The sequence below is a fragment of the Podarcis filfolensis genome, assembly GCF_964270895.1.
Source record: "Podarcis filfolensis genome assembly, chromosome: 5".
Taxonomy (NCBI): domain Eukaryota; kingdom Metazoa; phylum Chordata; class Lepidosauria; order Squamata; family Lacertidae; genus Podarcis; species Podarcis filfolensis.
Window position 1 is genome coordinate 3972621 of NC_139608.1, and position 27395 is coordinate 4000015.

The following is a 27395-nucleotide window of genomic DNA, read 5'->3' on the forward strand; positions in this document are numbered from 1 at the left end:
CCACCCCCTTTCTTTTTTTTCTTTCTTTTTCTTCTTCTCCCCCTAATGCCTCAACAAATGAAACGGATTTGTAAAAATGTTACATGGGGGAAAAAAATACGAGGCATTACACTTACACTGTAAAACAATAAAACCCTTAATAATTTTTTTTAAAGTGTTTATAAGCCCTTGCACAGCATTTTTGGGGGTCCTCTTCCTTTCCTGCGTGTGAGGGGAGCACCCTGTTGCAACAGATTAATAAAGATCAAGCTTACTAGCTGCTTTGCTTCTAAAAAAATAATAAAATAAATCTATGTAGGTGCTTGGTTGGCACGCTTATGAACATTACCATATATCTAAGACCTCAAAATTCCTATCACAGTATAAACCTTATGATTACAAAGCTTTTTATTCACAGTAACTGTGGATACAGTTTTCTGGATAAGGGTGTCAGGGTTGGAATAGCTGCAGCTTTTTAAGATATTCCCCTCAACTGCTGGCCCACGCTTTCTCCCCTCTTTGTAGTGCCACTGATGGGCATAGTTCATGCAAAGTAGGGCTTTCTTGTTTTTTTTTATATAAATTTTTATTGATTTTTCAACACATATTAAAAGACAATACAAAACAATACATAAACAAACAAACAAACATATAAACACGTATAATTTCTTAACCTTTTTTTCCTTGAGCCTTCTTTCAGCGACTTCCCCATACCTCCCTTTTCTGCATCCCTGTTTTAATCTTTACCAGCAACCCCTAATTTCAATTACTTGTAGCACTTTCTTTAAATCCTTTTTAAGGATTTAAAGTAGGGCTTTCTTGGTGCCCCATTTGGTAATTCCCTCACTGGGAAAGTTGGGTTGGACTCCCCCATTGGTTCCGTAACTGATAGAAGATGCACTTGTTTGCCCTGGGACATAACTGGAAATAAGGAATTATTTAAAGTTCCAATATTATTGTCTGCTGCATTTGGATTTTTTGTTTTAGGCATTTTAATTATTGGTTGGTTATTTTAATTATCGGTTGTTATGACTATGTTTTTATTTTTGTTGTACATTGCTTTGAGCTCCAAAGGGAGGAAAGATGGTTTACAAAAATAAACAGTATTTTATGCATTGAAATGAATGAACGATAGACGCAAACACAAAAAACCTCCAAATGACACAACTGTTTGTACTGTTCAAAATAATACACCACTTCACTCATGGGGGCGAAAAGGTGCGTCAGAAGTGGGCAACCTGTAGATCTTTTTATTTACTTAACTTATTTTATGATTGCATGGAATTGCCATGCATTCGGCTATTTATTTAATTTAAATATATATATATATATTTATTTGCTTCCCGCCCATCACTGGGTAGGTTTACAGCATGGAAACTCAGTACAAAAACTGCTTTAAAAAAATAACTTCAAGCCAGAAAAATGAGCTGGCGGCGGTGGAAGAAGATTGGAAGAAATTTAAAGACTATTTACAGAAATATTGCAAAATTAATGAATGTTCGAATGATGTTGGATAGAAATTAAGTGGTTTCCAGCTGTAATGCTTTAAGAATATGGAAGAAGGGTTTAATTAGGTAAAAAAATAACTAAAATGGTGTTGGATTGGAAATAAGTGGTATTGGCAACAAAGTTAATAAGAATATGCAAAACCGAATTGATAATGGATGAAAATACTGAGTTATAAAATGTTAAGTTATAGAGATAAGATAAATGAAAGAGGGCAAGGATTTGCTGATTTGATTATTTAAATGGGAATACAAGAAGGGGAGGTGTGAGGAGTCAAAGAAACAAGCAAACGAGTTTGATGTTATGAAAAACAATTGTTTTTAATTTTTCTTGTTTTTTCTGTATGTTTTACTTATTTTTTTATTTTTTATTTTTATTATTATGTGCTTTTGTATATTTGTCTTTGTAAAATCTTAATAAATATTTCTTAAAAAAAAAAAAGAGCTGGCGGGACTCCAAGGCCCATCAGCCCCAGCGCGGCATGACGGGAGTTGTAGTTCAGCAGAAAGAAAAGCCGTCCAGGCCACTCGCCCCGCCCCTTTCCCTGCAGCCGCAGCCCTTTTTTTTTGCCCCGCCCAGTTCCTTCCTCCGCGCAGGCGCGTTCCCCTTCCTTGTCGCCCTCAGCGCGCGCTTCCGCCCGGCCCGCCTCCCCTCCCTTTCCCCGGCCGGCGGCTTCCGCGGAGCATGCGCAGCTTGGCGGGGCTCCTGAGGGAGGAGAGCGCGGGGGGTGGGGGAAATGGCGGCCGCGGTGCTGGCGGCGGCGGCGGCGTCGGAGGGCGGCGGCGGCGGCGCGGGCGGAGGAAGCAGCGGCTGCTCCGGCGGGGTCTCCGGGGCGCTCATGCCGGGGGGAGGAGGAGGGGGCCTGGCTTCGGGGGGCGGCGGAGGCGCTGCTGCCTCTTCGGCGGGCCCGTCGTCGTGGACGCGCTCGTTGGAGCGGGCGCTGGAGGAGGCGGCGGCCAGCGGCGCCCTCAGCCTGAGCGGCAGGAAGCTGAGGGACTACCCGCGGGGCAGCGCCGCCAGCCACGACCTCAGCGACACCACGCAGGCCGGTGAGGAGAGGGGAGCCGGGGCGGGGGGGAGAGGGAGGGCTGCGCCCCCGAATATGTGGGAGGAGGAGCCCCCAAGAGCCTCGGGGGGCGGGAGGGGGGCAAGGGGTGTTCCCCCCACCCCTCAGTGTTTGGGGGGGCAAGGAGTGCTCCCTCTACCCCTCTGTGTTTGGGGGGCAAGGCGTGCTCCCCCACCCCTCAGTGTTTGGGGGGGCAAAGAGTGCTCCCTCTACCCCTCAGTGTTTGGGGGGCAAGGGGTGTTCCCTTCACCCCTCAGTGTTTCGGGGGGCAAGGGGTGCTCCCCCACCCCTCAGTGTTTGGGGGGCAAGGGGTGTTCCCTTCACCCCTCTGTGTTTGGGGGGGCAAAGAATGCTCCCCCACCCCTCAGTGTTTGGGGGGCAAGGGGTGTTCCCTTCACCCCTCTGTGTTTGGGGGGGCAAAGAATGCTCCCCCACCCCTCAGTGTTTGGGGGGCAAGGGGTGTTCCCTTCACCCCTCTGTGTTTGGGGGGGCAAAGAATGCTCCCCCACCCCTCAGTGTTTGGGGGGCAAGGGGTGTTCCCTTCACCCCTCTGTGTTTGGGGGGGCAAAGAATGCTCCCCCACGCCTCAGTGTTGGGGGGCAAGGGGTGTTCCCTCCACCCCTCTGTGTTTGGGGGGGCAAAGAGTGCTCCCCACATCCCTCAGTGTTTGGGGGGGCAAGGGGTGTTCCCTCCACCCCTCTGTGTTTGGGGGGGCAAGGCGTGCTCCCCCCACCCCTCAGTGTTTGGGGGGCAAAGGGTGCTCCCTACCCCTCTGTGTTTGGGGGAGCAAGGGGTGTTCCCCCACCCCTCTGTGTTTGGGGGGCAAAGGGTGCTCCCCCCACCCCTCAGTGTTTGGGGGGCAAGGGGTGTTCCCTCCACTCCTCTGTGTTTGGGGGGCAAGGGGTGTTCCCTCCACCCCTCAGTGTTTGGGGGGGCAAGGGGTGCTCCCCCACCCCTCAGTGTTTGGGGGGGCAAGGGGTGCTCCCCACACCCCTCAGTGTTTGGGGGGGGCAAGAGGGTCTCCTCCAGGGGCGCTGGCCCAAATGGCCCCTTTGCGCCCCTCTACTTATTTATTTTATTGGCTGGACTGCTTCGTTGGTTGCGTTCATAGCCCGCCTTTTAATCCGACGGTGGGCATACATGGTTTCCTATCCCCGCCCTCTTCCGGCCATCTCCACACCACCCCTGTGAGGTGGGCTAGGCTGAGAGAGGCAGTGGTCCCCCCCCCCCGTGACACTCAGTGAGCTGAGTGGGGGGACGGGACTCGAACCCAGGTCTTCGTTCCATGCGTCGTTGGTTATTCTGGATTTGGCTCCACCTGTTCTCTGCCACAGATTAGCACCCGTCATTACAAATATATCCCGTCTTTTTCCTTCATGGGTTATATGATAGGTCAGTTGGCGGCCAGGGTCATTGGTTTGAGCCCCACGTTGGGCAAAAGATTCCTGCATTGCAGCGGAGGTTGGACTAGATGGCCCTTGTGTCCCTTTCAACTCTACAATAATATGATTATTAATCTCAGGGTTGTGGGTTTGAGTCCCATGTTGGGCAAAAGATTCCTGCATTGCAGGGGGTTGGACTAGATGATCCTCGGGACCCCTTCCAGCTTTAGAAGTCTATGATTCTATGACTCAAGGGCAGTGTGTATTGTTTCTCCCCTCCCCGCCTCTTTAGTTAACCCCCAAAACAACCCAGTGGGGGTGGGTTGGGCAGAGAGAGGCAGTGGCTGGCTGGCATCCAAGGCCACCCGGTGAACTTCATGGCCGAGTGGGGATTTGAACCCTTGTCTCTCCCAAGTCCTAGTCTGACACTCCTTAACTACCGCAACACACTGGCTCTCTCAGTTTTTCTATCCTTTCTTTCAAGTGTGATGCAGCAGCCAAAAAAGCTAATGCGATTCTTGGCCTCATCAACAGAAGTTACAGTGTCCCGATCAAGGGAAGTTCTAGTCCTTCTCTATTCAACCTCGGTCAGACCCCACCTGGAGTAACATGTCCAGTTCTGGCCACCACAATTTAAGAAGGTTGTTGACAAGCTGCAACATGTGCAAAGGAAGGTGACCGAGATGATCAAGGGTCTGGAAACCAAGCCTTGTAAGAACGGTTAAGGGAGTTGAGTATGTTTAGCCTGAGGGAGAGTAGACAGAGAAGACATATGATAGCCATCTTCAAGTATCTGAAGGGGTCACATGGAACATGGAGCAAAAGCATTAGGAAGGACTTTCTGATGGTAAGAGCTGTTCGACAGTAGAATGGACTCTCTTAGAAGGTGCTGGGTTCTGTTTCCCTGGAGGTTTTTAAGCAGAGGTTGGATGGTCATTTGCCAGGGATTATTTATCGGTATTGCATGGGGTTGGACTAGATGCCCCTTGAGGTCCTTTCCAATCCTACAATTCTATGATTCCTCCTAGGAGCTCAGTTTGGTGTATAGAGATCTCCCCTTCCCCATTTTATCCTCACGACAATCCTGTGAGGGGGGTCAGACTGAGAGTGACTGGCACCTAAGGTCACTCATTGAGCTTCATCACTGAGCAGGGATTTGTACCCTGGCCTCCCAGGTCTTCATCTGATACCCTTAACCACGATGCCAGAAAGGCTGCTTTGTAACTCTAACCAGAGTGTGGGAGCGAGGCGAAGGCTGCCTTCCTTCCTTCTAGTTGGGTTGTGTGTGTCTGTGCTGGTGAGCCCCAAGAGCCAAGGGTGCTTCGCAGTGCTGGTCAAAATGTGCAGCCATACCTGTAGACCACCCTGGTAAGGCTGCTAGAACCTTATTTACTGGGGAGTATGCCCAATTGATCTCCCTGGGACTTACTTCTAAGTAAACATTGCCCTGCTATTCCACAAAAAATGTGTGGATTAGTGAATTGTTTCATGCCAGTTTGCATGAATTGGATGCTTGCAAATAAATGCAATTACCAGTATTGGGGTTAATTTCAGATAGGTGGTGTTATGATTGCAGTCTTCAAAACACTTACTGGGGAGTAAGCCTCATTTGAAGTCAGTAGACTGATCTCTGAGTAAATAAGCATAAGTTGTGGGCCGCTTATGTGTGGATTTTGTATCTGTAATACAAGCATTTGTATATTACAAACCACCTGCACTGGATGCCAAAGTGGTGTTGAATGTATTATGTGGTGTTATTTATGAAATATTATACTTCTGGGATCACAGAAAATGAGAAAATGATCCTGCAAAAGTAGAATGGGGAAAAATGTTTGTGTAGCTTAGATATTAGATTTATTAAAAACACTTAGAATCATAGAATTGTAGAGTTGGACGGAACACCAAGGGTCATCTAGTCCAACCCCCTGCAATTCAGGAATCTCAGCTAGATCATATATGACATGTGGCCGTCCAACCTCTGCTTAAAAATCTGCAAGGAAAGAGAGTCCACAACCTCCTGACGGGGACCGTTCCACTGTCAAATAGCTTTTACTGTCGGAAAGTTTTTCCTGATGTTGGATCAGAATCTCCTTTCTGGTAACCTGAAGCCATTTGTTCGAATCCTACCCTCCAGCAGGGCAGGAAAAAACAAGCTTGTTCCTTCTTCCATATGACAGCTGTTCTAACCTGCCGTTCTGTTCAAAGGGACCCCCAAGATGGCAACAGAGCACCATCAGTTTGGTTGTATGTCCAGAGAGAGAGGTGCAAAAGGCAGGTCCCTGCCCCAAGGAGCCTTACAATCTAAACTTGATCGAGGGGAGGAGGAGAGCTTTAGCTGACAAATGATTAATATGAGCAGTTGCACACACGAAGGCTTTGATTCAGCTGAGGACTGTAAAGTTTCCTTCTTTCCTACCGTATGAGTGTGAAATGTGGTGTACAACTGCCACTCCCTCCTCCACAAATTGAAATGATTCAAAATAATTTTGAAAGCATAATGGGTGGTGGTGAATAAGGGTCTTGATCCCTGGAGAACTAGGGAGTCCCCGAGGAATAGGAAAACCCCCACAGTGGAATAGTCCACCATCTGGAACACTTCCCTCTTCTCCCCCTACCCCGACGTAAGAGGGTATTTCATGGGCCCCTGTAGGCTGGGAGAACCTGCTGGAGAATAGATGGCAGCATTTCAAGGGTGGCATCTAGGGTGGACACCGGTAGAGCTGGACCCAGGGATCTGTGAGGAATTGAAAAAGCAGGACACTTTTTTATTGTGGGGTAGTGAAGACTTGGAGCCTGGGGACTGGGTAGGAACTCTTTCACTCTGCAAAAAATGCTGTCGCATGAATGTGTATTTGTTCGTTGTACGGTTGAAAATTCCACTCTAAATATGGGCTTGACGGCCTGGTAACTGCCAATTTCATAGTACGCTTACACAAGCAAATGGAGCCCAATTGTGGCAGCCTGTATTTAGGATGGATAGAATAATTCAAAGTAGATTAAGTATTTACAGGTCTGTCTAAATGAGAACAAGCTGTCAAACTGGACTATGTGGGATAAACAGAATGCAGATGAACCCAGATGAATAGTCAAATAGCCAAGAAAGGGGGGGGGGGGAGGAATTCAGTGAATGGAAGTACAGTGTTTATTTGACATGTGTATCATTTGACATGTGACTATGTCTAGAAGTGTTTATTATAAATACAAATACTATGAGTCATCATTGTGAAACGTCTTAACCTCCATTGTTAGATGAATTCAGATGTTACCATCTGTGGCTGCAAACTTGATTCTGATACAACTTTTCACAAAATTTGTGTGGTTTGAAACAGGTTTGCTAGCAGAAAAAGATCAAGTTGAAAGATTTCTGGGTGTGAAACCTGTGGGACCTGGGTTCAAAAGTCTGCCTGTGGACCTGCAGAGTGATCTTGGGATGGGTCAGCATTAAGTTGTGAATAGTAGGGTGTAAGCTGTGAATAATAGGGTGTACAGACCAGATTTCCTCAGCTGGAATGCTGTACTACATCTTTCCATGTTACGAATACTGCAGACTTTGTTAAGATAGTTGTTGTTGTTTAGTCGTTTAGTCGTGCCCGGCTCTTCGTGACCCCCTGGACCAGAGCACGCCAGGCACTCCTGTCTTCCACTGCCTCCCGCAGTTTGGTCAAACTCATGTTAGTAGCTTCGAGAACACTGTCCCACCATCTCGTCCTCCATCGTCCCCTTCTCCATCATCAGGGTCTTTTCCAGGGAGTCTTCTCTTCTCATGAGGTGGCCAAAGTATTGGAGCCTCAGCTTCAGGATCTGTCCTTCCAGTGAGCACTCAGGGCTGATTTCCTTCAGAATGGATAGTAGAACCAATCATATATTTGTTGTGGTATACTTGATTTTTAAGGGATTTTTAAAAACCTGGCTAAAAATAATATTTGAGAAATCTAATACTATTTTTAAAGTACTACAGATCATATTTCTTTGGATAAAAACCAACAGTCCTGCTTTTCTCCAAGTGCTCTGATACATTCGCAGTAATGCCATCAACCCTGTAAGTTGGGCTAGAAGTATTATTCCCCTATTACTGATGAGGGGTGAAGCTGAGAGAGAGAGGCTTGCCTAAGGCCACCTAGTGAGTTGAGCTGGCTGAGCTGTGATTTGATCGGGGGACTTTCCGGTTCATAGCTCATGCTCTTAATGACTACCGCAGTTTCAAAATGGGAATATGGCACATGGCCTCAGAAGCTTAGAAACAAATTAACTGAGCCTACAGCTGTAAGCCCTGAGCACGCTTGCTTAAAAGTAAACTTGCTGTATTTAGGCTGGAGGTGTAGATTGTCTGACTTCAGTTATTCTGCTTTCTTAAGATGCTCGGCTGTGGTTTAGCACTTGTGCTTCACAGCACAATGCAGTACAGTTTAAAATCCATTCCTGTCTGTTCTCATCCCTTCATAATCAATAATTGCTTACGTTCTTCCATTCTCCATGCTGTTTGGGACAGGCAATAATGTTACATACTCACCCCAGTCCCTTCTCCATATTTAAAATGTCAGCTGTCATTAGTGCTGCCAATTGTGAAGTAAGGCTGGAAACAGCTTTTATTTAGCACCTTTGAGAAGATCGGTGGCATCTAGTCCTTTCACCAGCTTTTGCCCCTTACACTCTTCTGTTAGAAAACCAGAGCTGTGAGGTGCCACACAAAGTGATGCACAGGGCTGATAACATTGTATGTCAGGTGCTTATACTGTATAGATCTGAAGTATAAAGCAGAATATTATTCTGCATGAAGAAAATTAGCTGCTGGAGTAGGAATTGTTTGCTTACAAGATCTAGTTCCAACTTTTCTATTTTTGAGGGTTTTGTAATATTGGAGACTGCCATACATACATAAATAAAAGCTGACAGTGGGATAAAACTAAGGGGGCACATTTAATGAAATGAAACTTTCCTGAGCAGAAATATAAAATGTAAACAAGCCCTTAAGATGCAGTAAAATATAAGGAACAATAGTTAGCTGTGGCATCTGCTCCTTTTAAAAAGTTTATTTGGAGATAGAGTTGAGAGATGTTTAGTTAGATTTAAATGAATAAATAGATGGTCCGAATGTCATCAGACACTTACCTAAAACAACTGTTAATCTAATGCCTTTCCGTGCAAAAACGTCTCTTAATTCTATTCCCTGTCAGTTTACATTTAAGCCTCTTACCCTTATTTTTACTACTTCCTTGTCAATCCCTAGCCTCAATCTTTAAAAAGAAAGTTCCCAATGTAGATTGAAACCTTGTTGGTTCTGTATAGTACACTGCATGCAGTAGCAGAAATGCAGGATTCAACATATTGTAGTGAATGAAGTGTTGCATAGTTGCCTCCATTGGATGAAGCCAGAATGCAGGCCTTACTTAAAACATGTATCTGCTTTGAAACCCTTTAGACCCTTTTTAGAAACCCTTTAGGTTGTGCAGAGTTGTTAAGGCAGCAGAGAGCATTGTTGGCTGCCCACTCTCCACCTTAGAGCAGATTTATGCCACAAGGTGCCATAGGAAGGCACTGGACATAGTAAAAGATCCATCGCATCCTGGTCACTGTCTCTTCGAGCTCCTGCCGTCGGGACGGAGATACAGGACGATGAAGACAAGGATGAGCCGTCTTAAGAACAGCTTCTTCTCCAGAGCGATCTCAGCCCTGAATGGGAAGCCTGGACTTTGAAAGTCATCTAATCTTCCTTGCTGTACTATACTGTATTGTTTTAATTAGTGTTTTAATGGAGCAGTCAAGTAATTTCGTTGTCCCTGAGAGGGGGCAATGACAATAAAGATATTATTATATTATTATATATTATTATTATATATTAAAAAAAAAAGACAGCTCAAAGCAGTTAGACTGGGCTATAGATCATCTTTGTAAAATGGTTGTTCATGTGGCCACTTATGTGAAGGAAGAATTGCCTTCAGGCAGAGAAGCTCTAAGTACATAAGAAGAGCCTTGCTGGATCAGGTCCAAGTCCCATCTTGTCCAGCATTTTATTCTAGGACCTGAGTGCAACAGCAGTCTCCCCACCATGGTTCCCAACAACTGATGCTCCATGTCATACTGCATCTGGCAGTGGAGGTAGAATATAGCCATTGTGGCCAGTCTGGTAGCCATTGATAGCCTTGTGCTCCATGAATTATCTAATCCCCCTTTAAAGCCACCCATATTGGGGGCCTTGACTGCCTCTTGTGGGAGTGAATCCCATAGTTTTAGCTATGCCCTCCGTGAAGAGGTCCCTCTTTTTGTCTATCCTGAGTCTCCCAACATTTAGCTTCATTGGATGACCCTGAGTTTTAGTTTTATGAGAGAGGGACAGAAACTTTTCCCTATCCACTTCCTCTGCATCATGCATAATCTTGTACACCTCAGTCATGCCCCCTGCCTTCCCTGCCCTTTCTTTTTAAACTAATACGCTCCAAATGTTGTTTCTCATAGGAGAGTTACTCTGTTTTCTGAACCTTTTCCAGCTCTGCAATGTCATTTTTGAAGAGAGGTGACCAAGGTGGTCTTCCTGGTCAGTCACAGCTGGTTCAGACCCCATATGTGAAATTAGAATTTCTAGCCCCAGTGTGCTTGCCACGTTGGCCTTTTCTAGGCCACAAATGTCTTAACAAATAGGTATGTGTGCTCTAATGAAATCTAGGCATGTTATTTTAGTGGACTTGTTTGCAAGGTTACTGCTGGATAGTACATAGATCAAGCCCAGTAGGGCTGTTACAGTGTAAAGCTATTCAGCTGCATTGCGAGTTAACAAATGGGGAACAAAGTATGTGGCATACATGGACCTTTCATGGACTCTGTTGTTGTTTAGTTGTGTCCGACTCTTCGTGACCTCATGGACCAGAGCACGCCAGGCACTCCTGTCTTCCACTGCCTCCCGCAGTTTGGTCAAACTCATGTTAGTAGCTTCGAGAACACTGTCCCATCATCTCGTCCTCTGTCGTCCCCTTCTCTTTGCGCCCTCCATCTTTCCCAACATCAGGGTCTTTTCCAGGGAGTCTTCTCTTCTCATGAGGTGGCCAAAGTAGTGGAGCCTCAGCTTCACGATGGCTGTTTATTGCTGCTGCCACTGTAAGGTTGTAAAAGTGGATAGTACCAAGGTCCTGGAATGACCCTGTTCTACAGTTTTCCTGACCGCAAGAAAGCAGCTGTATGCACAGCTTTATTTTCTAAGCTTTTAATCATTGTTTATGATCATCTGGTTGTGATAAGATGGTATTTGCAGGGAAGCAGATTTTAGCTCAACATTAGGAGAAACATCCTAACAGCAAGAGCAGCTCAGTAAAGGAGCAGACTTCTTCAGAGCTGATGGGCTGTCCTCCTGCTGCTCTGTCCCAGCTCCTGCCAGCATAGCAGTTCAAAAGCATACCAGCGCGAGTAGATAAATAGGTACCACTATGATGGGAAGATAAATGGCATTTCCGTGCGCTCTGGCACTCGTCACAGTGCCCCTTTGTGCCAGAAGTGGTTTAGTCATTCTGGCCACATGTCCACAGACAAACGCCATCTCCCTTTGGCCTGAAACTAAGCAGAGATGAGTGCCTCACCCCATAGTCGAATTAGCTGCCCAGGGGTCCTTTACCATTCCTCTTTACCTTCTCCAGAGATATTAAAGCAGAGGCTGGATGGAATCTATCAGTTACGTTCTACTTTGTGCAGGAAGGTTGAACTAGGTGACCTCCAATGTCTCTTCCCCCTCGTAGGCTCTTTGCTGATTTCTCATATCAGGTTATTTGACTTAGTTTTTCCTCCACCCTCCAGTCACTGTCCTTTCAGCCTAACCTATTTCACAGGGTTATTGGGAGGATGAAATGAAGTGGCAAGAGCTACGGATGCTGCCTTGAGCTTGTTGGAGGAAAGTTGGATGATAAATAAAGAAAATAAATAATCATAGTAATGTTCTAAAAGTAAAAAGATCTTAGTTCATCAGAACCATGTGTTCAGTGTTGTTCTCTGTATTTCCAAGGCAAATATAGCCTTCACTGACCCATGGATAAGTGGATTCAAAACAAGGTTGTGGCTAGACAGCCACACAGTGCTGTTAACCTGTGTATTGCAGGTTCAGGGAGTCAAGACCCCGTGCTGCCTTACCATAAGATAAATTAAACTGTGGTTACACTCCTTTTACCACTTGGTAAGCATGATTGTTTTCAAAATATGTCATAACATAGCCCTGTCAGGTTAAATACTTAGCAATTAACTTGAGGATATCCCTTTTTGTCTCAGCTGCTGTGTCACAGATAGCTTAACCTTTCTTATCCTAACCATGTAGTTGAAAATAAGAAGACTAAGGTTATTATTAGAATAAAATCAAGATGTAAAACGACAAAATACCTAATAATAAAAAAAAGAACAACCCAATATCCCCCCGCCCCCCCCCAAAAAACATTTTAGAAAGGCATAGGATGTAAATCAGATCAACCAAAGGCCTGGTTTAAAAAAAAGGAACGTTTTTGCTTGGCACCTAAAGGTGTATAAAGGCACCTAAAGGTGTATAAAGGTGTCCCAGGCAAACTTCCCTGGGGAGAGCATTCCACAAATGGGAGGTCACTGCAGAGAAGGCTGTTCTTGTGTTGCCACCCTCTGGACCTCAGAAGATGATATCAGGTTCCAGTTAGGCTCATATGGAAAGATCTGTGTCTTCCATCACGATTTACTAGAAATGTCCCTGTTTTCATACATCGCAGGTTGATAACTTGGCAGGTATTTGTTCCACATCCAACTCCTTTACCCTTCATACCGGCTCTGAAATTGATCTTCATATCAAACAAGGCTGCTCTCTTTGGGAAATGTTTCTAGCCTTTATTTTATTTTTAGAATCACCTATACCATGCTTTGGAAGAGCTCTTAAGTGATAACACATAAAATAATATAAAACAATTGTAAAACATACATCAGTAAAGTCAGCCAGAATTTTAAATCAAGCTTGTGCAACTAAATTACATTTCTGGGTATAAAGTTTTTAACAGGCATTTAAAACAGTATAGCAACAAGAAGCAATTCTGAGAGAACACTTCTCATAGGCACATGATAGAAAGCATCTGTATAAAATCCTCATTGCAGTGAATGATTAGCTGGTTAGAATGATAAACAATAGTCCATTTGTTCTCTATTGTCTTCATTGAGGCTCATTGTACTTTTACAGTAGTTTGTGGGAATACTAGCTGTCACCCAGTTCCCATCCATTCTAATTGTTCAAGAATTGAACAACATATTGGAGGCAGAAAAAGTTTGGCTTATTTAAAATATTTATATTCTTCTTAACAGTCTCCAAGGGAGCTTACAGTAAAAGAGAATTTAAAACACGCTAGGATATTTTTATTTTAAAGTAAAAAGGCTAAGGTAATTGAAAAATATATTGTGTTCCAACTGCTGCTTTTAAAGCGTTTACAGTGAGACATGGGGAAGTAGCCTGCATTTCTAGGCTTAATGTAATTTTTTCTACTTTGATTAAATCACATTTTGATGTTTAATTCCAAATTGGCAAACTATGGTATGCAAACCTCAGTTTGATCCTAGTTTAGAGGACTCACTCAAACTACAATTTGTTAATTTGGCGGCAAATTGTGTCGTCATCAAACCAGGAAATATTCTGTTAACCCCAAGTGCATGAGCACAGGACTTACTCCCTGTTCTCTAAGTCATGGCTTGGAAGATTGAAGAACTTCCCATCTTGTTTATGACTGAGCAATGATTTGAACACAGTGTTTTTAGTGAGATAAAATTTTAATCACCTGAGTTGTGATAGCAAGAGGCAAACAGAAATAAACAGAACTAGTAGCAAAGGCAGCTACTATACATGTTGTCAAATATTTACATTGCTGCTCAGCCCATCTTCTGAAAGAGCTAGGCTTAACTAATCAAATCGGTTTGTAATCCGTGATAAATCTCTGCAAGGAGTTGATTGACTCTTTATGAATTCTTGTTCATTAATTGTCCCAGAATAAAAAGCAGAGGACTGTGATGATTACTTCAAATAGTTCTTTACTTCATTTTTGAATGGTTAAAATGGTAGTAAAATGTTTCAGGTTGTGTTACAGGCTAGATGACCCTTGACTTCTTTTAATGTTTTAAAAGAATAGCTGGGTATCAGTATTTTCATGTTTGCTCACTGGTAGGTTGTGGGATTTCCAAGTAATAAAATACTGAAAACTGGTTCTCTTTTTTTTTTTTTGCTTGTGAAAGGGTACTTTTTGTCTGAAGTCACATGCATGACTTTTAAGATATCATTTGGTGTTGTCTTTTTAGAGAGGCGGTGGTGCTTTCATATCTTTAAGAGCTAGAGCACTGAAGATGTGTTTAGCCTGTTTTAAATTGGGCAGAATCTGCACAGATGGTTAAAGGGTGAGGAGGAAGGGCAGCAGTAGCTAAAGCTGCAATCAGTTTAGTAATAGATGGTTGGACAAAGTGGATTTTGAAAAGAGATTTGGAAAAGCAAAGGTTTTGGCATATGGCGGGCTGCATTTTAAGCACTGTAATCAGCATTATTTCACACCAAAGTAGGACACCCTGTTCAGAACTTTGAAGCCACATTTTATGTGGTCTCTAGTGTCTTTGTGATCCCTTTGAAGAAATGCAGTGCAATAGACAGGGCAGCCATGTGTAGTCAACAAAAAAGTGGGTCTGACAACTTTAAATAAATTGAAAGAGGTTTCTGAATCCTGCAGGAGTTTTCGAAGTGGGTGAACAATTACCCTGTTCTTATGGAGACCATTTGATGGGAATGTCATAATGAGCTCATTTGATCTCTACTACAATTTTTCAGCCTTGTTATCATAATTTTCATATATTAATGCATAATGTAAGATTGTTTAAGGCATTTTTATTTGAATGAAAAGACAGTCACTGCTTTCAAACTTCAAGTGACTGCACCTGGTAAAGTGGGAGCAGGGTATTGTCAAAAAATTATGTAACTTGGTTCATTAAGAAAATTCCGTTGCTGTTCTGCAGTTTATCTGTTAAAGTTTTTTAGACAACAGGTATCTTAAGTCAGCAAACAATTTTGAAAATCTGATTGAGCCTTGATTCTGTATGATGGTCTGAAGCTGAAGCTAAGAAGGCTTGGGTCTGGTCTGGTCGGGTCTGGTCTAAGATGAGAATGGTGAGGTATAAATGTAAGAAAAATGGATGGTTCTAACTGAGAGAAGCCAGTGAGCCAAACAAACCAAGACTAATCCTTTCTACTTGGCTTTTTTTATTTTAGTGGGATGCTACTGTCAGTGACAGTATAGCACTAGTAAGACAATTATGATTGTTGAGATTTAAAATGAAGAAATAGGTGTATGGTAGCATTAACAATGAAAAATGTATAATCATGAATATGCTTAATGATTATATTTTATGCTGACCTTTCATAATTGCTAACCAAAGAAATGATTAAGGAGTCAGTTTTGTAACACCCAAGGAGCCTAGTTGGAGATCTAGTGATGTGTCCATAGAAGTATTTTATTATGAAGTCTTTTCAAGTTATGGCAGAGGCAAATAAAAGCATGGGGAACTGCTAGAAAGAGACTCATTTTGTAGAAAAGTGTCCTTAGAAGTTTCAGCCATGCTGTCTCCTCCCTCTTTAATTTTGCAGCCTTAGAGGTAGGCCACGTCTTCAGTAATTCTTTAGTGGTTTGTTCTTGCAAACTATAGTTTTGAAGACGGGTTAATTTAACCTCTATTTTCTGCAAGAGCTTCAATAATATAATCTATCATGGGACTAGATTAAAGTGTGATCTTAACCCAATGATGTCAATCCCACATCAGTTTAACATCTGGAGTTGTTCTTGTAAATGTTGTGAGCATTTTTGGAAGCCTTCAGTTACAACTTTCTTTCTCTTCAGCTCCCTCTTCAGTTTGGGATTCCTGATCTAAATAACATCTTTCACCTGTAGGGTACGCATGTGTGTGTATTGTCTTTTTTCTCTCATGGGTATATAATGCATGCTCTGTATGAGTGAGAGACTTAGTGTCAGCACCAGTTCTTAGGGCATCTTGGATAGAAATACTTTTGACTCAAATTCTCAGATGAGGTAGTAAAGCTGTACCTGAACCGTACCACTTCTAGTTACATGAGTCCCAACTGGAATCTCAGTTCTCCTCCATACTCCCCATCCCACACACATAGAAAACTGGCTAAATCACTACAGCCGCAAGAATTATGTTGGCTCAAAACTGGAAAATGGAAGTTATACCTAATATAAATGAATGGCAGCTTAAAATGGTAAATTATGCAGAGCTTGCCAGGATAACAGCAAGAATACGAGATCAAGATGAACAGGAATTTCATAAAAACTGGAACAAATATTGGAAATATATTGGAAATAATTTGTAGATGATATTAGGGGGTATGGAGTAACGCTAACAGCAGCTAATATATAAGTTTAAAAACAAAGTACATGATTATAGAATTTTTATTTGATACTTACCAAAAGGGTAGAGGGGAGTCCAAAGATTTTTTGTTTGTTTGTTTAGGGAAGGGATATAATAAACTATGTAAATGAAAGATATGTACATATATTGTAAGATATATTAGCATGTTTATTTGTGTACCTTACATTTATAAGAATCTGTTTATTTACAAAAATTTGAATAAAAATGTATTGAGGAAAAAAAAAAAGAAAACTGGCTAAATCAGAACACTTGTCTCTGAAGTACCTGATTTTGCTTTACATACAAGGAATCTTCTCTTTGGAAGAGCTTTCAGGCATGTGAGCTCTCACCTGCAGTCTCAGGGTTTTATGGTGTTACTGATTTAGTATACAAATCAAGTTGAAGCAAGCCTTTCCGCTCCACTGTGCAAGGAGAGAAGGGACTCTTTGGCCTTGAGGAGGCATGCAGGATGCAGCAGAGAATCTTAACTGAGGCCATAATACTGTATTTTTCGCCCTATAGGACGCACCGTCCCATAAGGCGCACCTAGTTTTTTGGGGGGGAAATAAAGGGGGGAAAATTTATTCCCCCCCCCCCCGGCGTGGGGCTGGGGCGGGGGAAGCCCGAGCTTCCCCCGACCCCAGCCCCCAGAACAGGCAACTCTCCGCAAGCCGTGGGAGCCTGGCGCCGGGCTCCCGTGCCTTGCGGAGAGCTGCGCGAAGCCTGGAGAGCGAGAGGGGTCGGTGTGCACCGACCCCTCTCGCTCTCCAGGCTTCAGCGAAAGCCTGCATTTGCCCCATAGGACGCACACACATTTCCCCTTCATTTTTGGAGGGGAAAAATGCGTCCTATAGGGTGAAAAATACAGTACATCCTGCTGCCATGATGTCATGCAGCACAAACAGAACTTAGGATGAAAGTGGACAAATGGAATCGCTCACTTATTTTAACCAAAGACACTGGTCTTCTGATGGAGGCAGAGAGTGATGACATTGTACATCTTAGCCCGGTGTGGCCTGTCATTTAAGCAAGGTGGAGCCAATTGTTTCAGGTGCTCCCACACTGCCTTGCTGCCAATCCCGCCAGGGCCTTGCCCGCACCGCCATCACAGCCACTGCTGCTGCATTGTGGCAGTAGTGCTGGTGTAGTGGCAGGTGAGGGTACAGTTGTGGTGATGGGGCAGGCGGCAATATGGGGGCATGGTGGGGACCTGGATTTGCAGGGGGAGGGCATAGAGGGGGCATTTCGGCTGCGGCGGCAAATGTCTTGGGCCAACCCTCATCTTAGACATATATTTTGTGAAGTAATTTTTATTATTTGTTAAATTTGTATACAATATACAAAGCACGAAATATATAATAAAAATAATTAAAGCACAAAACACGTAAGAAAAATAATCAAAACATAAAAAAATCAATACAATTAACAATAAAAATGTATACACACTAAGAAACAATACAATCTCCAACAAGTGCTCCTAAACAATACTCCAGCTCACAAATACAAAAATCCAAATTAACAGATATCATTTAACAACATTTTAAAACAACCCCAGCCTCCAGATAAAACAGCACCCACCAAAGTTAAAACCCCATCTCTGTTAAAACAGTAATTTTCACACAAGGGGGCTGTCCCACGCCCTCGTTTCACCCCCAAAGTGCTGCTACCAAAGAGATGACACATCTTAACTATCTATGCCGATTCTGCCCAATTTAAAAAGAAGTCTGCAGTACTGAGGCACAGGCTAAACGCATCTTCAAGCAGTGATCTAGCTCTTAAATATATGAAAGCATCACCGCCTCTCTTAAAAGACAACACCAAATGATATCTTTTCTGTTCTTAAAAGTCTAAATAGCAGTAATGTTAGCTCAGCGTCTGTCTCTTGATAGTTTGATTACTGTACAAAGTGAATTTTAGCATGTGTGTGTGTAAACGTGCCTGTAGCAGTAATAAAACACCTCATAATCAGATTGAGAAAAGATAAAAATATTCAAATACATAACAGCTGCTTAAAATTTAAAAGAACTCTGCAAACTATTATTTGTCACCTCTGCCAGAATAATAAAATGTCAGAATATTGAAATTGCTGTAACTTCCTCATTTCCCACATATTATTCCCTCACAGTCACAACTAAATCAGATTATTTCCATTTCTGGTGCTTTCTCACACCCCCACCTTCTTAAAGGTGTGTGTGTTTGTGTGCTGCTACTACTTTTCCTGTTTCTTGATACATTCTTCCGTTTTGGTGTTGATAGGTACATCCTGCTTCCTGTTTGCTGATGCTCTGACAACTGGCCCATGTGTTAAATGTTCAAGAGCGAGAAGGGCCTTATAGGCACTGTTTTGCTTTTGAAACCGAAGCTTCTTTAGATTTGTCATCTTCAGTTTCTGCAGTTAGAGAAAGATTAATGTAATTAACGGCTTATCAAGAGGATATCCAATTATTTTGGGTTCATGTGTCCTGCAGTTTTCCTCACCATATGGTAAAATATAGTGGGTCTGGACCAAGAGTGTTTGAAGACCCCCTTCTCCCAAATTGACCAGCCTTTTCATTCAGATAATTGTTGGACTGTTTCTTTTCTGGGGTACCCCCATCTCAGAGCAGAGAAACATGGTCCTCACAGAGGTGTACCTAGGGCCTTCTTTACATTCAGGCACCAGGCAAGACCTTTCTATTTCCTTTCACCAGTTTGTTCTGCTCTAGTTGATGAGCTGTTTTGAGCACATTTTGTGGAAAAGTGGGTTGTAAATAAATAATGCTTAACTACTTTTTGCTTGTTTCTCACATATATAAATATAATAATAGCTGTCTCACCTTAATGTACAGTGTGACCTAGCTTTGGATAAACAGATTAAAAGCTGACTAATGTTTGGATGAGTTGACAGCCAAAGTGTTGTAAGACACAGCCTTTGTGAAATTAGGTGCTGCGACTTGTGTTCTTCACTGCTGCTATGAGCACAAGACTGTAAGAAAGTGAGAGTACGTATTTTCAGTTAGGGAAGAAATTATACATGCACATTTTATTGTAGGTCACTTGCAATTCTAGAGCAGATTTAGGAATGAAGTAGAGGTTGCTTGATTCAAAGTGCTGCCTTCTCTGCTACCAAAACTAGTTTTAAGTAAAAAAAAATTGACGTAACTACTTTCAAGCATAAGCTAATGTTGCTTGTATAGCCTGCAAGAGATGAAAAGCAGCAGAGACAAAAATGTGATGCCTGTTTTCGGCTTTTGGGAAGAGGACTGTTTTATCCAAGAAAATTTGCTTCTTTTCCTTGTGCTCGTCTTCGTTGCTGAGATTGATTTACCAAGTAAGTCTTGCCACTTGGCTCTTCTGAGTGAACAGTTCTTTTAAACAGCTATCTGCTGTGCTTATCACACAGACACAAAAATCTGGTTCTGACTAATCCCAGCTCGGATTATGACTTTCTCCCTGTCGGGCACCACCAGCCTCAAAGTCGGTGGGATGCAGTGTTCATCACTTCCTGTTCAACAGATGTTTCAAAAGGCTTCTGTGCTGTTTTCAAAAAGTTGCTTCCAACCTGCACATGATTGCAGTAAAAGGAAGGTGTTTGTACAGAAACATTTCAGTTGAAGTTCCTTATACAAAAAGTTGTCCAGCAGATGGTTACACCTCTGTTTGTTTTGCAGCTTGTTTTGGTACTTGTTTTGGTACTCGGGCCTCCCTTTGGCACGCAGCTTATATGATTCATTGCAACTATGTAGAAAATCAGGGTGTAAGGGAGAAACTGCTGAGCCTAGTCTCCCTAATATGCTGATTTTTTATGATTTTTTGTTGTGCAGAGAAGCATTGTGAGCCCTTGCTGGCAGTTTGCAGTGACGTCTGCTTTATTATTTTATTCTGCTGTAAGGCTAGATTTAAATTGGCCCTCTGGTTTTGATACATGCTGCGTGAATTGTGGTGGTGATACTAACAAAGAAAGCTTAGGTAGGTAGTTGTGTTGGTCTGACGTAGTCGAAATAAATAAAAAAAATGTCCGATAGCACCTTAGAGACCAACTAAGTTTGTTCTGGGTATAAGCTTTTGTGTGCATGCACATTTCTTCAGATACCTTCAGAAAGCTCAGCCACCCTTGTGTTCTTACCTAGCCATTCATCAGATTTTTCCAAGCAGAGACGAGGCTGGTGGGAACTTCCCCAAACTTGCTGTGACTTCAAGGGCAAAGTCACTCACATCTGGGCTGATCTTGATACAACAATTTGGTACTCGTCTTATAGAGAAGGTGTCTAGTTCACAGATGATTTTCGGTGTGTGTGCTTACATTAGTTCCTTTATACCTGACCTGGTTGTGTCGTGACTCTTTCGTTTTCTCTTTAGGAGCTAAAGCAGCCTCCCTTGTCAACACACACACCTGTCAGGCTAATAATACTTTTTATGGGTCTGCGAGCAGCTTCCTTTAAATGTTCTGAGCTTAATTTCTATCCACATGGAGCTTCCCACTGTGCAGGATGTGTGCAAAAGAAAGGAGAGATTTCTTCATAACAAAACTATCCCTCTCCCCAATGCCACATCAGTGAAAATGGGCACATGATCCGTTTTGTTGGTGTTATAAACTATAATGTATTTTTAAAACATCCCGTATTTTTCGCCCCATAGGACGCACTTTCCCCCCTCCAAAAATGAAGGGGAAATGTGTGTGCGTCCTATGGGGCGAATGCAGGCTTTTGCTGAAGCTTGGAGAGTGAGAGACGTCAGTGCGCACCGATGCCTCTAGCTCTCCAGGCTTCAGGAAGGTATCCGCAAGCCTTGCAAGCCCGGCGGGAGTTCCCGCGGGCTCACAAGGCTTGCGGGCAGCAGCCTGCAGCCCGAAGCACGGGGAGCCCTCCGGAGGGCGCCCCGTGTTTCGGGCAGGTGTGCACAAGGCTTGGGGCTGCAGCCACGGCTGGGGGGGGATAATTTTTTTTATTCATTTCCCCCCCCCAAAAAAAAACCGAGGTGCGTCCTATGGGCTGGTGTGCCCTATAGGACGAAAAATACGGTAAATATGTTAGTTGGAAACTTGGCATCCCCGATTTCACATATGTGCCTTGATATGGTGGGGAAGCATCAGGTGGAGAGATAATAGGCCTCAGAGCTTGACTGCGAAGGTGACATAAACAATATATTCTTATATAGTTGCACATCTGATCATAAAGTTGAAAAAGTAGTGTTTCGTTTACAGATTTGCATTTTTTAAAGGGGGGAACCATCAATAAAGTACACTTAATATGGTTTGAATGTTATGGTCAAATATACTCAAAGCTTTAGTTGGAAATAATTTTATTGGAATATTTGTAAAATATGACAATTTATAGGATGCACTTCTTTTGTATTATTTACATTTTAAGGGGAGAAAGGAAGGTACAGTACTCACTTTTGCCAGCTCCAGTGAACTATGCATTAAGCATGTGAACATTTCCTAGGTTTAGTTTATCCGAAATGGAACTAATTCCAACGCTGAAACGGCTGGATTTGACTAGAAATGTGAAGACCTGGAGTGGAATGAAAAAGTGGGAGCGGGGCACAGACTTACACATCTCTAGATTTGACTGGTATTATATCCATTCATTATGTTGTTGATTAATTTTATGAAACAACATATTTTTAGGAATAGTTATTTGTGTGTGTGCGCCCCCCCCCAATACAGAGCATCAGAAAAATTTCCAGTATGAAAACTTTTTTATTCCACATTACTGTGTTGGGAAAGGTTCATGTAGGGTTCCTGTCTAATCAGAAAGATGAATTTAGTGGGGAGGTTTCTAGTTTCTTTCCAGACCTTTCACTAGATGACCCAAAATACTTGGGATTCTGGTTTACCAGTAATTTAAGACTCACAACAGTTTATACTGAATGGATTTTTATTTATAGATGATTAAGATTAATGTCAAAACATTACTTGCATAAAGCTGTTTTTTAGGCACTGGAAAATGTTTGTCTCAGTTGCATTTGAAAAGCAGATACAGTTTTGAATCAAGCCAAGATACTTGTAGCTATTTAACTAGCCATGGTCCTTTAGTTCCAGCTTAAATTTACCGTGTATTCTTCAGTATGAAAGTGACCCTTTTGACTTGCTGTGTCTAAATTTAAACTTTAGGGAAACTATCTAGTACTTTATTCTTTGGATGGTCTCTTAGACTTGGTTTTCTGAAAGCTTGCGCTGCATTGTTAATTCATGTCTCAACATTGATTTATCTTGTACTGAACCAGTAAGCTGGCACCAGTCCAGTTTTTTTGGTAGAAGCCTACTAATTGTCGTATCAGAAATTGAACATGGGAGGGAGGGAGGGTTGACTTTAATGAAATCTATTTGTTAAGAATGATATCAGCAAGAAGGATGGAGTTCTTAAAAGAACATTAGACTTCAGTCCACCAATGCTTCTTTTCAATGGATACTGTTCTCTTAAAGACATTACGTAGGGTCTACAGTGCAGCAAGGCAATTTGATGACCTTGCTGTGTCACCATATATTGCTGTATAGAACCATTGTGTAATGTTAGGCAATAAAATTCCAGTGTCATCTGCAGCCTGTCTGATCATTTACAGTTTTATGCATCCACATTTTTGAGGAAATGTAGGACTATAAAGCAAGTTTCTTTAGTTTTTGATACCTGAAGCATACTCTTTTTTTAATGGTGGTCGTGTCTAGATTAAATTTGGAGGCACGCTCAGCTCCCCAGCACAATAGGCAAGGCATCACCCTTGCAGCTGTGGGATAGCACAGTTGATTTCCTTCCGTAGCTCAGGGATGGGATCCTGTTTTAAGGGTAAAAGCAATGCTTCTGGGATTCCCCCTCACCTGTCAACAGTATCGTGGACTGCATCAGCGACTTCTAGTGCATCCTTACTCCTTGCATTGGGATAGTATTAATTCTTATGTTTTGATGGGGAAAGCTGGAAACTGAACACGGCTAACTTGTTTAAAGCATAGTTTTGCTTCATTTTTAAAGGCATACTTAAAGTAAAGGTAAAGGGACCCCTGACCATTAGGTTCAGTCGTGACCGACTCTGGGGTTGCGGCGCTCATCTTGCTTTATTGGCCAAGGGAGCCGGCGTACAACTTCTGGGTCATGTGGCCAGCATGACTAAGCCGCTTCTGGCGAACCAGAGCAGCGCACGGAAACGCCGTTTACCTTCCTACCGGAGCAGTACCTATTTATCTACCTGCACTTTGACGTGCTTTCGAATTGCTAGGTTGGCAGGAGCAGGGACCGAGCAACGGAAGCTCACCCCGTTGCGGGGATTCGAACCGCCAACCTTCTGATCGGCAAGTCCTAGGCTCTGTGGTTTAACCCGCAGCGCCACCCGCATCCCAAAGGCACACTTAAGCCCCACTAAAAAGGACACAATTGTGCCCCTGCATCCAGAAGCCACTGCACAGGTCAGCCCTCCTGTAAAGTAACAATGCTGGCAGAGTGCTATGAAAGATTTTGATTGGGTTGCTCCCATTGAAACTTCTTAGCCACAACACACACAACATTTTTCCAGCTATAATTATATGTTTCTAGATAGTTCAAGTTGCTCCTCAAACCTAGATACATGTTATTTAGCATTACGGAATGACTGTGTTCTTACCTTTCAAGGTGATTGCAAGGGCAAATCAATACATACTCTACATTTTGCTTTCTAAATTATGATATATGTGCAGATGTATATATTTGCTTCCTTGGAATTAAATATAGTTTTCAAGTAGACATGAAATGTGTTTTTTTGTGTGTGTCTGTGAAGATGCACTCTTCAGGATAGAAAGGGAATTGAATGATGGGGTAGTAAGCAAAAGGTTAATAAAATGGGGAAATGATTTTAAATGAGGTTGTGATTCTTTAAATAAAGAGATTTGTGGGTGCAAAATGTTTGGGGGTTGCCTGGGAGAGGGCATCCTCTGTGGCAGCCCCCAAGTCATGGAACTGCTGCCCCACAGAGGTGCACCAGTCACCTGCATTATAGTCTTCCAATCATATGCTGAAGACACACTTCCTTTACCCTGTCATTTGCCACTTGAGATGCATATTTTTAGAAACTATCCTATTCCAGTGATGTAATTTGCTTTAAACTTTTTAATATGCTGTACCCACCCTGGGACCTTATGGTGTAGGATGGGTAAGAAATTATCTCTCTCAAAGCAGGTGGAAATAACGCTGGGACTGAATATTAACAAGTTCCTGAATATATGCAAATCGTCCATGGCATACATTCAACTTTCACCAAAGCCATGATTTATCATCCTGGCCATGATTTATCATCCTGGCCATGATTTATCATCCACAGTTCGCCTCAGACTCATACACTCTTCTTTCCTCCAGTGCAGCTTTTGTTTCCATTGTTTTTATTAACCACAGTTCAGTGTTGCATCTGAACCCTAAACAGTGGCTTGTTTTAACTATGTTTGATTGAACAAGTCACCTTTGTGACCCATGAGAAAGCTTCTGATCTTGCAGCTGTGCCCACAAAGCAGTGAGGAGTCTGAAACTAGTTCCTTTCATAATGAACCATAATCTGTTGTGACATTTGGACTGGCCCAATATAAGGCATCACAGGGAGGAGGAAGGCAGTGGTAGCAACAGCACATCTTCAAACCAGGCAGCCATTGCTTCTGGCTGCCTTCCCCCTTCCTCTTGCTGCTCTACCTGCCAGCACCTTACCTGGGTCAACTTTTCATCCTAATTGACTGCAGCAGCAGCTCCCCAGGCTAGCCAGGTAGGAGGAAGGCAACCAATCATGGTGCCGGCCACAGCATCTGGATCCTAGGGGCCAAGGAGTCAGCAGCAGGACAGGGTCTGGGGGCTGCTGCAGCCTATTCTGGCTCACTTGGCCTGCCCATCCACCACCTCTTGTCATGCAGTAGTTCATGGTGCCTTCTGTCTAACCATGTGGATTCCAGCATCATGACATTTAGTGAAAATGTGTATACAGTATATATGTGGTCACATCTGCAATTGGTGGTTTGTATTCCGCCTGTATAGAATTGCCCTCTTCAACATGTGAACAGACCTTCAACCTAGAGATGTTTAATGTATTGAAGAGATGCTTATTAAACTGCTATACTTCATGAGTAGCGGCTAAGAATATGTCAAAAGTCTATGGTTAGCTGGCTAAGGCTCTTGGCTCTTCCCCTGCCGTTCCTGTTGCTACTGTAAATAACTCATGCATTTTTGCTAATGAGCCCTCACATTTATCCATGTGTAACAGTGGCTGCCATATGACAGAGCTCACATGGCAATGCCATATTAATTTCATATGACTGGTTTTTAACAGTGCACACACACAGTCATGAGCAAAGCGGAAGATGATATGGTGATTAGGACTGGATTGCTAGCAGTTACTGGAAGCAGCAGAAGTTTGGTGCAGCTGACGTCTCAAGGGTTGGACATAACCTACCCAACAATTCGATTATGAAATATTGCCCTGCATGTTTACATAGATAGCCTGAACTTCCTCTCTAAGAGTCTGTGTTCTCCGAGAAGTTTGCCTCATTCATTTATGAATACAGTTGAACTCATGAGTCACTTCTAAGTAGATTGGACATAGCAGTGGGTGATTCAAGTCCATCCATATGTTTAAAAAAATCCTGTTGCACTTGCACACGCATTGAGGTCCTGGGTTATTTTCATGGTGTAAGAATTCCTTTTCCTTTTCTGTAGAATTCTTAGCAGTAGCAGAGACTGACTTTAAGCCTGTTCCCTAAAATCATGAGCGCACTCAGTTTTACCAAATCTTGTAAGCCAGCTGAGATGCCTAATTCACTCCTCGGCATAACTGTCTCGCAACATTTATTTATTTAGTTCAGCTTATTTTAGCCAGCTTGGCTCAGTACTTTCCCCTTGCTTGAAAAAGAAACTTACTTAAGCTGTTGGCAGGGAGCCTGTACTAAAGGGGAAAAATGAAGGATGGTTCAACTGTTGTAAGGGAGAGGGGTTTGCTGGAATTTTGCAAAGAACGGGTGGGAGAGAGAGAATCCTGGAAAGTACTAGGACCCAAGACCACTTCTAGTATAGACCACACAGGCTTTCTTTCCTGTAACCATTTCTCTTGTGGCATTTATGTGTTTTTGGGGTGGGGGTAGTTCCATGAAAATATCAACTTACAGGCTCATTTCTAATTTGCATATATAGTTAACATGTTCTACATCATTTAAAAGATAATTTCCCAAAGTTTCTTTATCTGGGAACAGTTTTCCAAAATGGCGTTTTACACATGAGTAAAATAAATGTGGATCTCTATCATAGACTCATAGTCTCATAGAATTGTCGAGCGGGCAGTGAATTGTCAGATCTTATATTGATCACGTTACATTGGTCACAGGTCATTTGCCAGAACACCTTTTCTCCACCATTTCCAATAAACACTGCTGTTTGAAATTTACCCACGAAACATTTTGTTTCTATGTATTTTGCTGCAGATTGATTTTAGAAATCCATTCCGATAGAGAAAATGCATAGCCAAGTTACAGAAACTTGAGGCTGAAAAACTGTTAAATTAGTCACATATTTTAAAGCACAATAAAAATAAAGCACTTAAACTATCTGTTACATACTTTTTGATTGTATGGAAGACAAAAGGCAGTCAACAAATAGTTTCATATTAATTTCAGTTAAATAATTTTAACTAAAACACAATATATGATTTAAAGAAACTTACAAAGGTTACATCAGGCATAGGCAAACTCCGGCCCTCCAGATGTTTGGGACTACAATTCCCACCATCCCTGACCACTGGTCCTGTTAGCTAGGGGTGATGGGAATTGTAGTCCCAAACATCTGGAAGGCCAGAGTTTACCTATGCCTGTGTTGCATTATTCAACATGGACTCACCTGGGGGGTAGAACATCACTTCCAGCCTTCTTCCTAAATTAGGCTTTAAAACTTTGGGCCACTCCCCTTCCTTGGTCATTAAATCAGCCTGAAATTAGGTGTGGGCTGGAAGATGTAGGTCAATTAGTGGTTATTAACCAAGATAACTAAAGGAAACATCAGGTTCAGAGGGCTTGGCCTCACCCCCCATGCCAGTATTACCTTTACCTCTTTTTAAATCAATAGGAATTGGATGCAGGTAGCTCTCTGCTGGGTTGCAGGTTAAGTCCTGTTATTTCA

At 42.9% G+C, this 27395-nt stretch overlaps 2 protein-coding genes across 3 annotated transcripts in view; one reads left to right on the forward strand and one right to left on the reverse strand.

Annotated features, from left to right (window-relative positions):
• Window positions 1–2221: 2221 nt before the first annotated feature.
• LRCH3 (leucine rich repeats and calponin homology domain containing 3) overlaps window positions 2222–27395 on the forward strand; it is a gene marked incomplete at its 5' end in the record, with an annotated part of 83514 nt that continues 58340 nt past the window's right edge. The window contains one exon of one of the 2 annotated variants that reach the window (XM_083612774.1): window positions 2222–2534. In XM_083612774.1, coding sequence (XP_083468900.1) covers window positions 2222–2534 — 313 coding nt within the window. The remainder of the gene's footprint in view (window positions 2535–27395) is intronic. The other variant, XM_083612775.1, reaches the window with a different exon arrangement.
• HTR2B (5-hydroxytryptamine receptor 2B) overlaps window positions 10737–27395 on the reverse strand; it is a 176970-nt gene continuing 160311 nt past the window's right edge. Inside the window, exon 5 of the mRNA XM_083612920.1 lies at window positions 10737–10748. The gene's annotated coding sequence lies outside the window, so the exon portion shown is untranslated. The remainder of the gene's footprint in view (window positions 10749–27395) is intronic.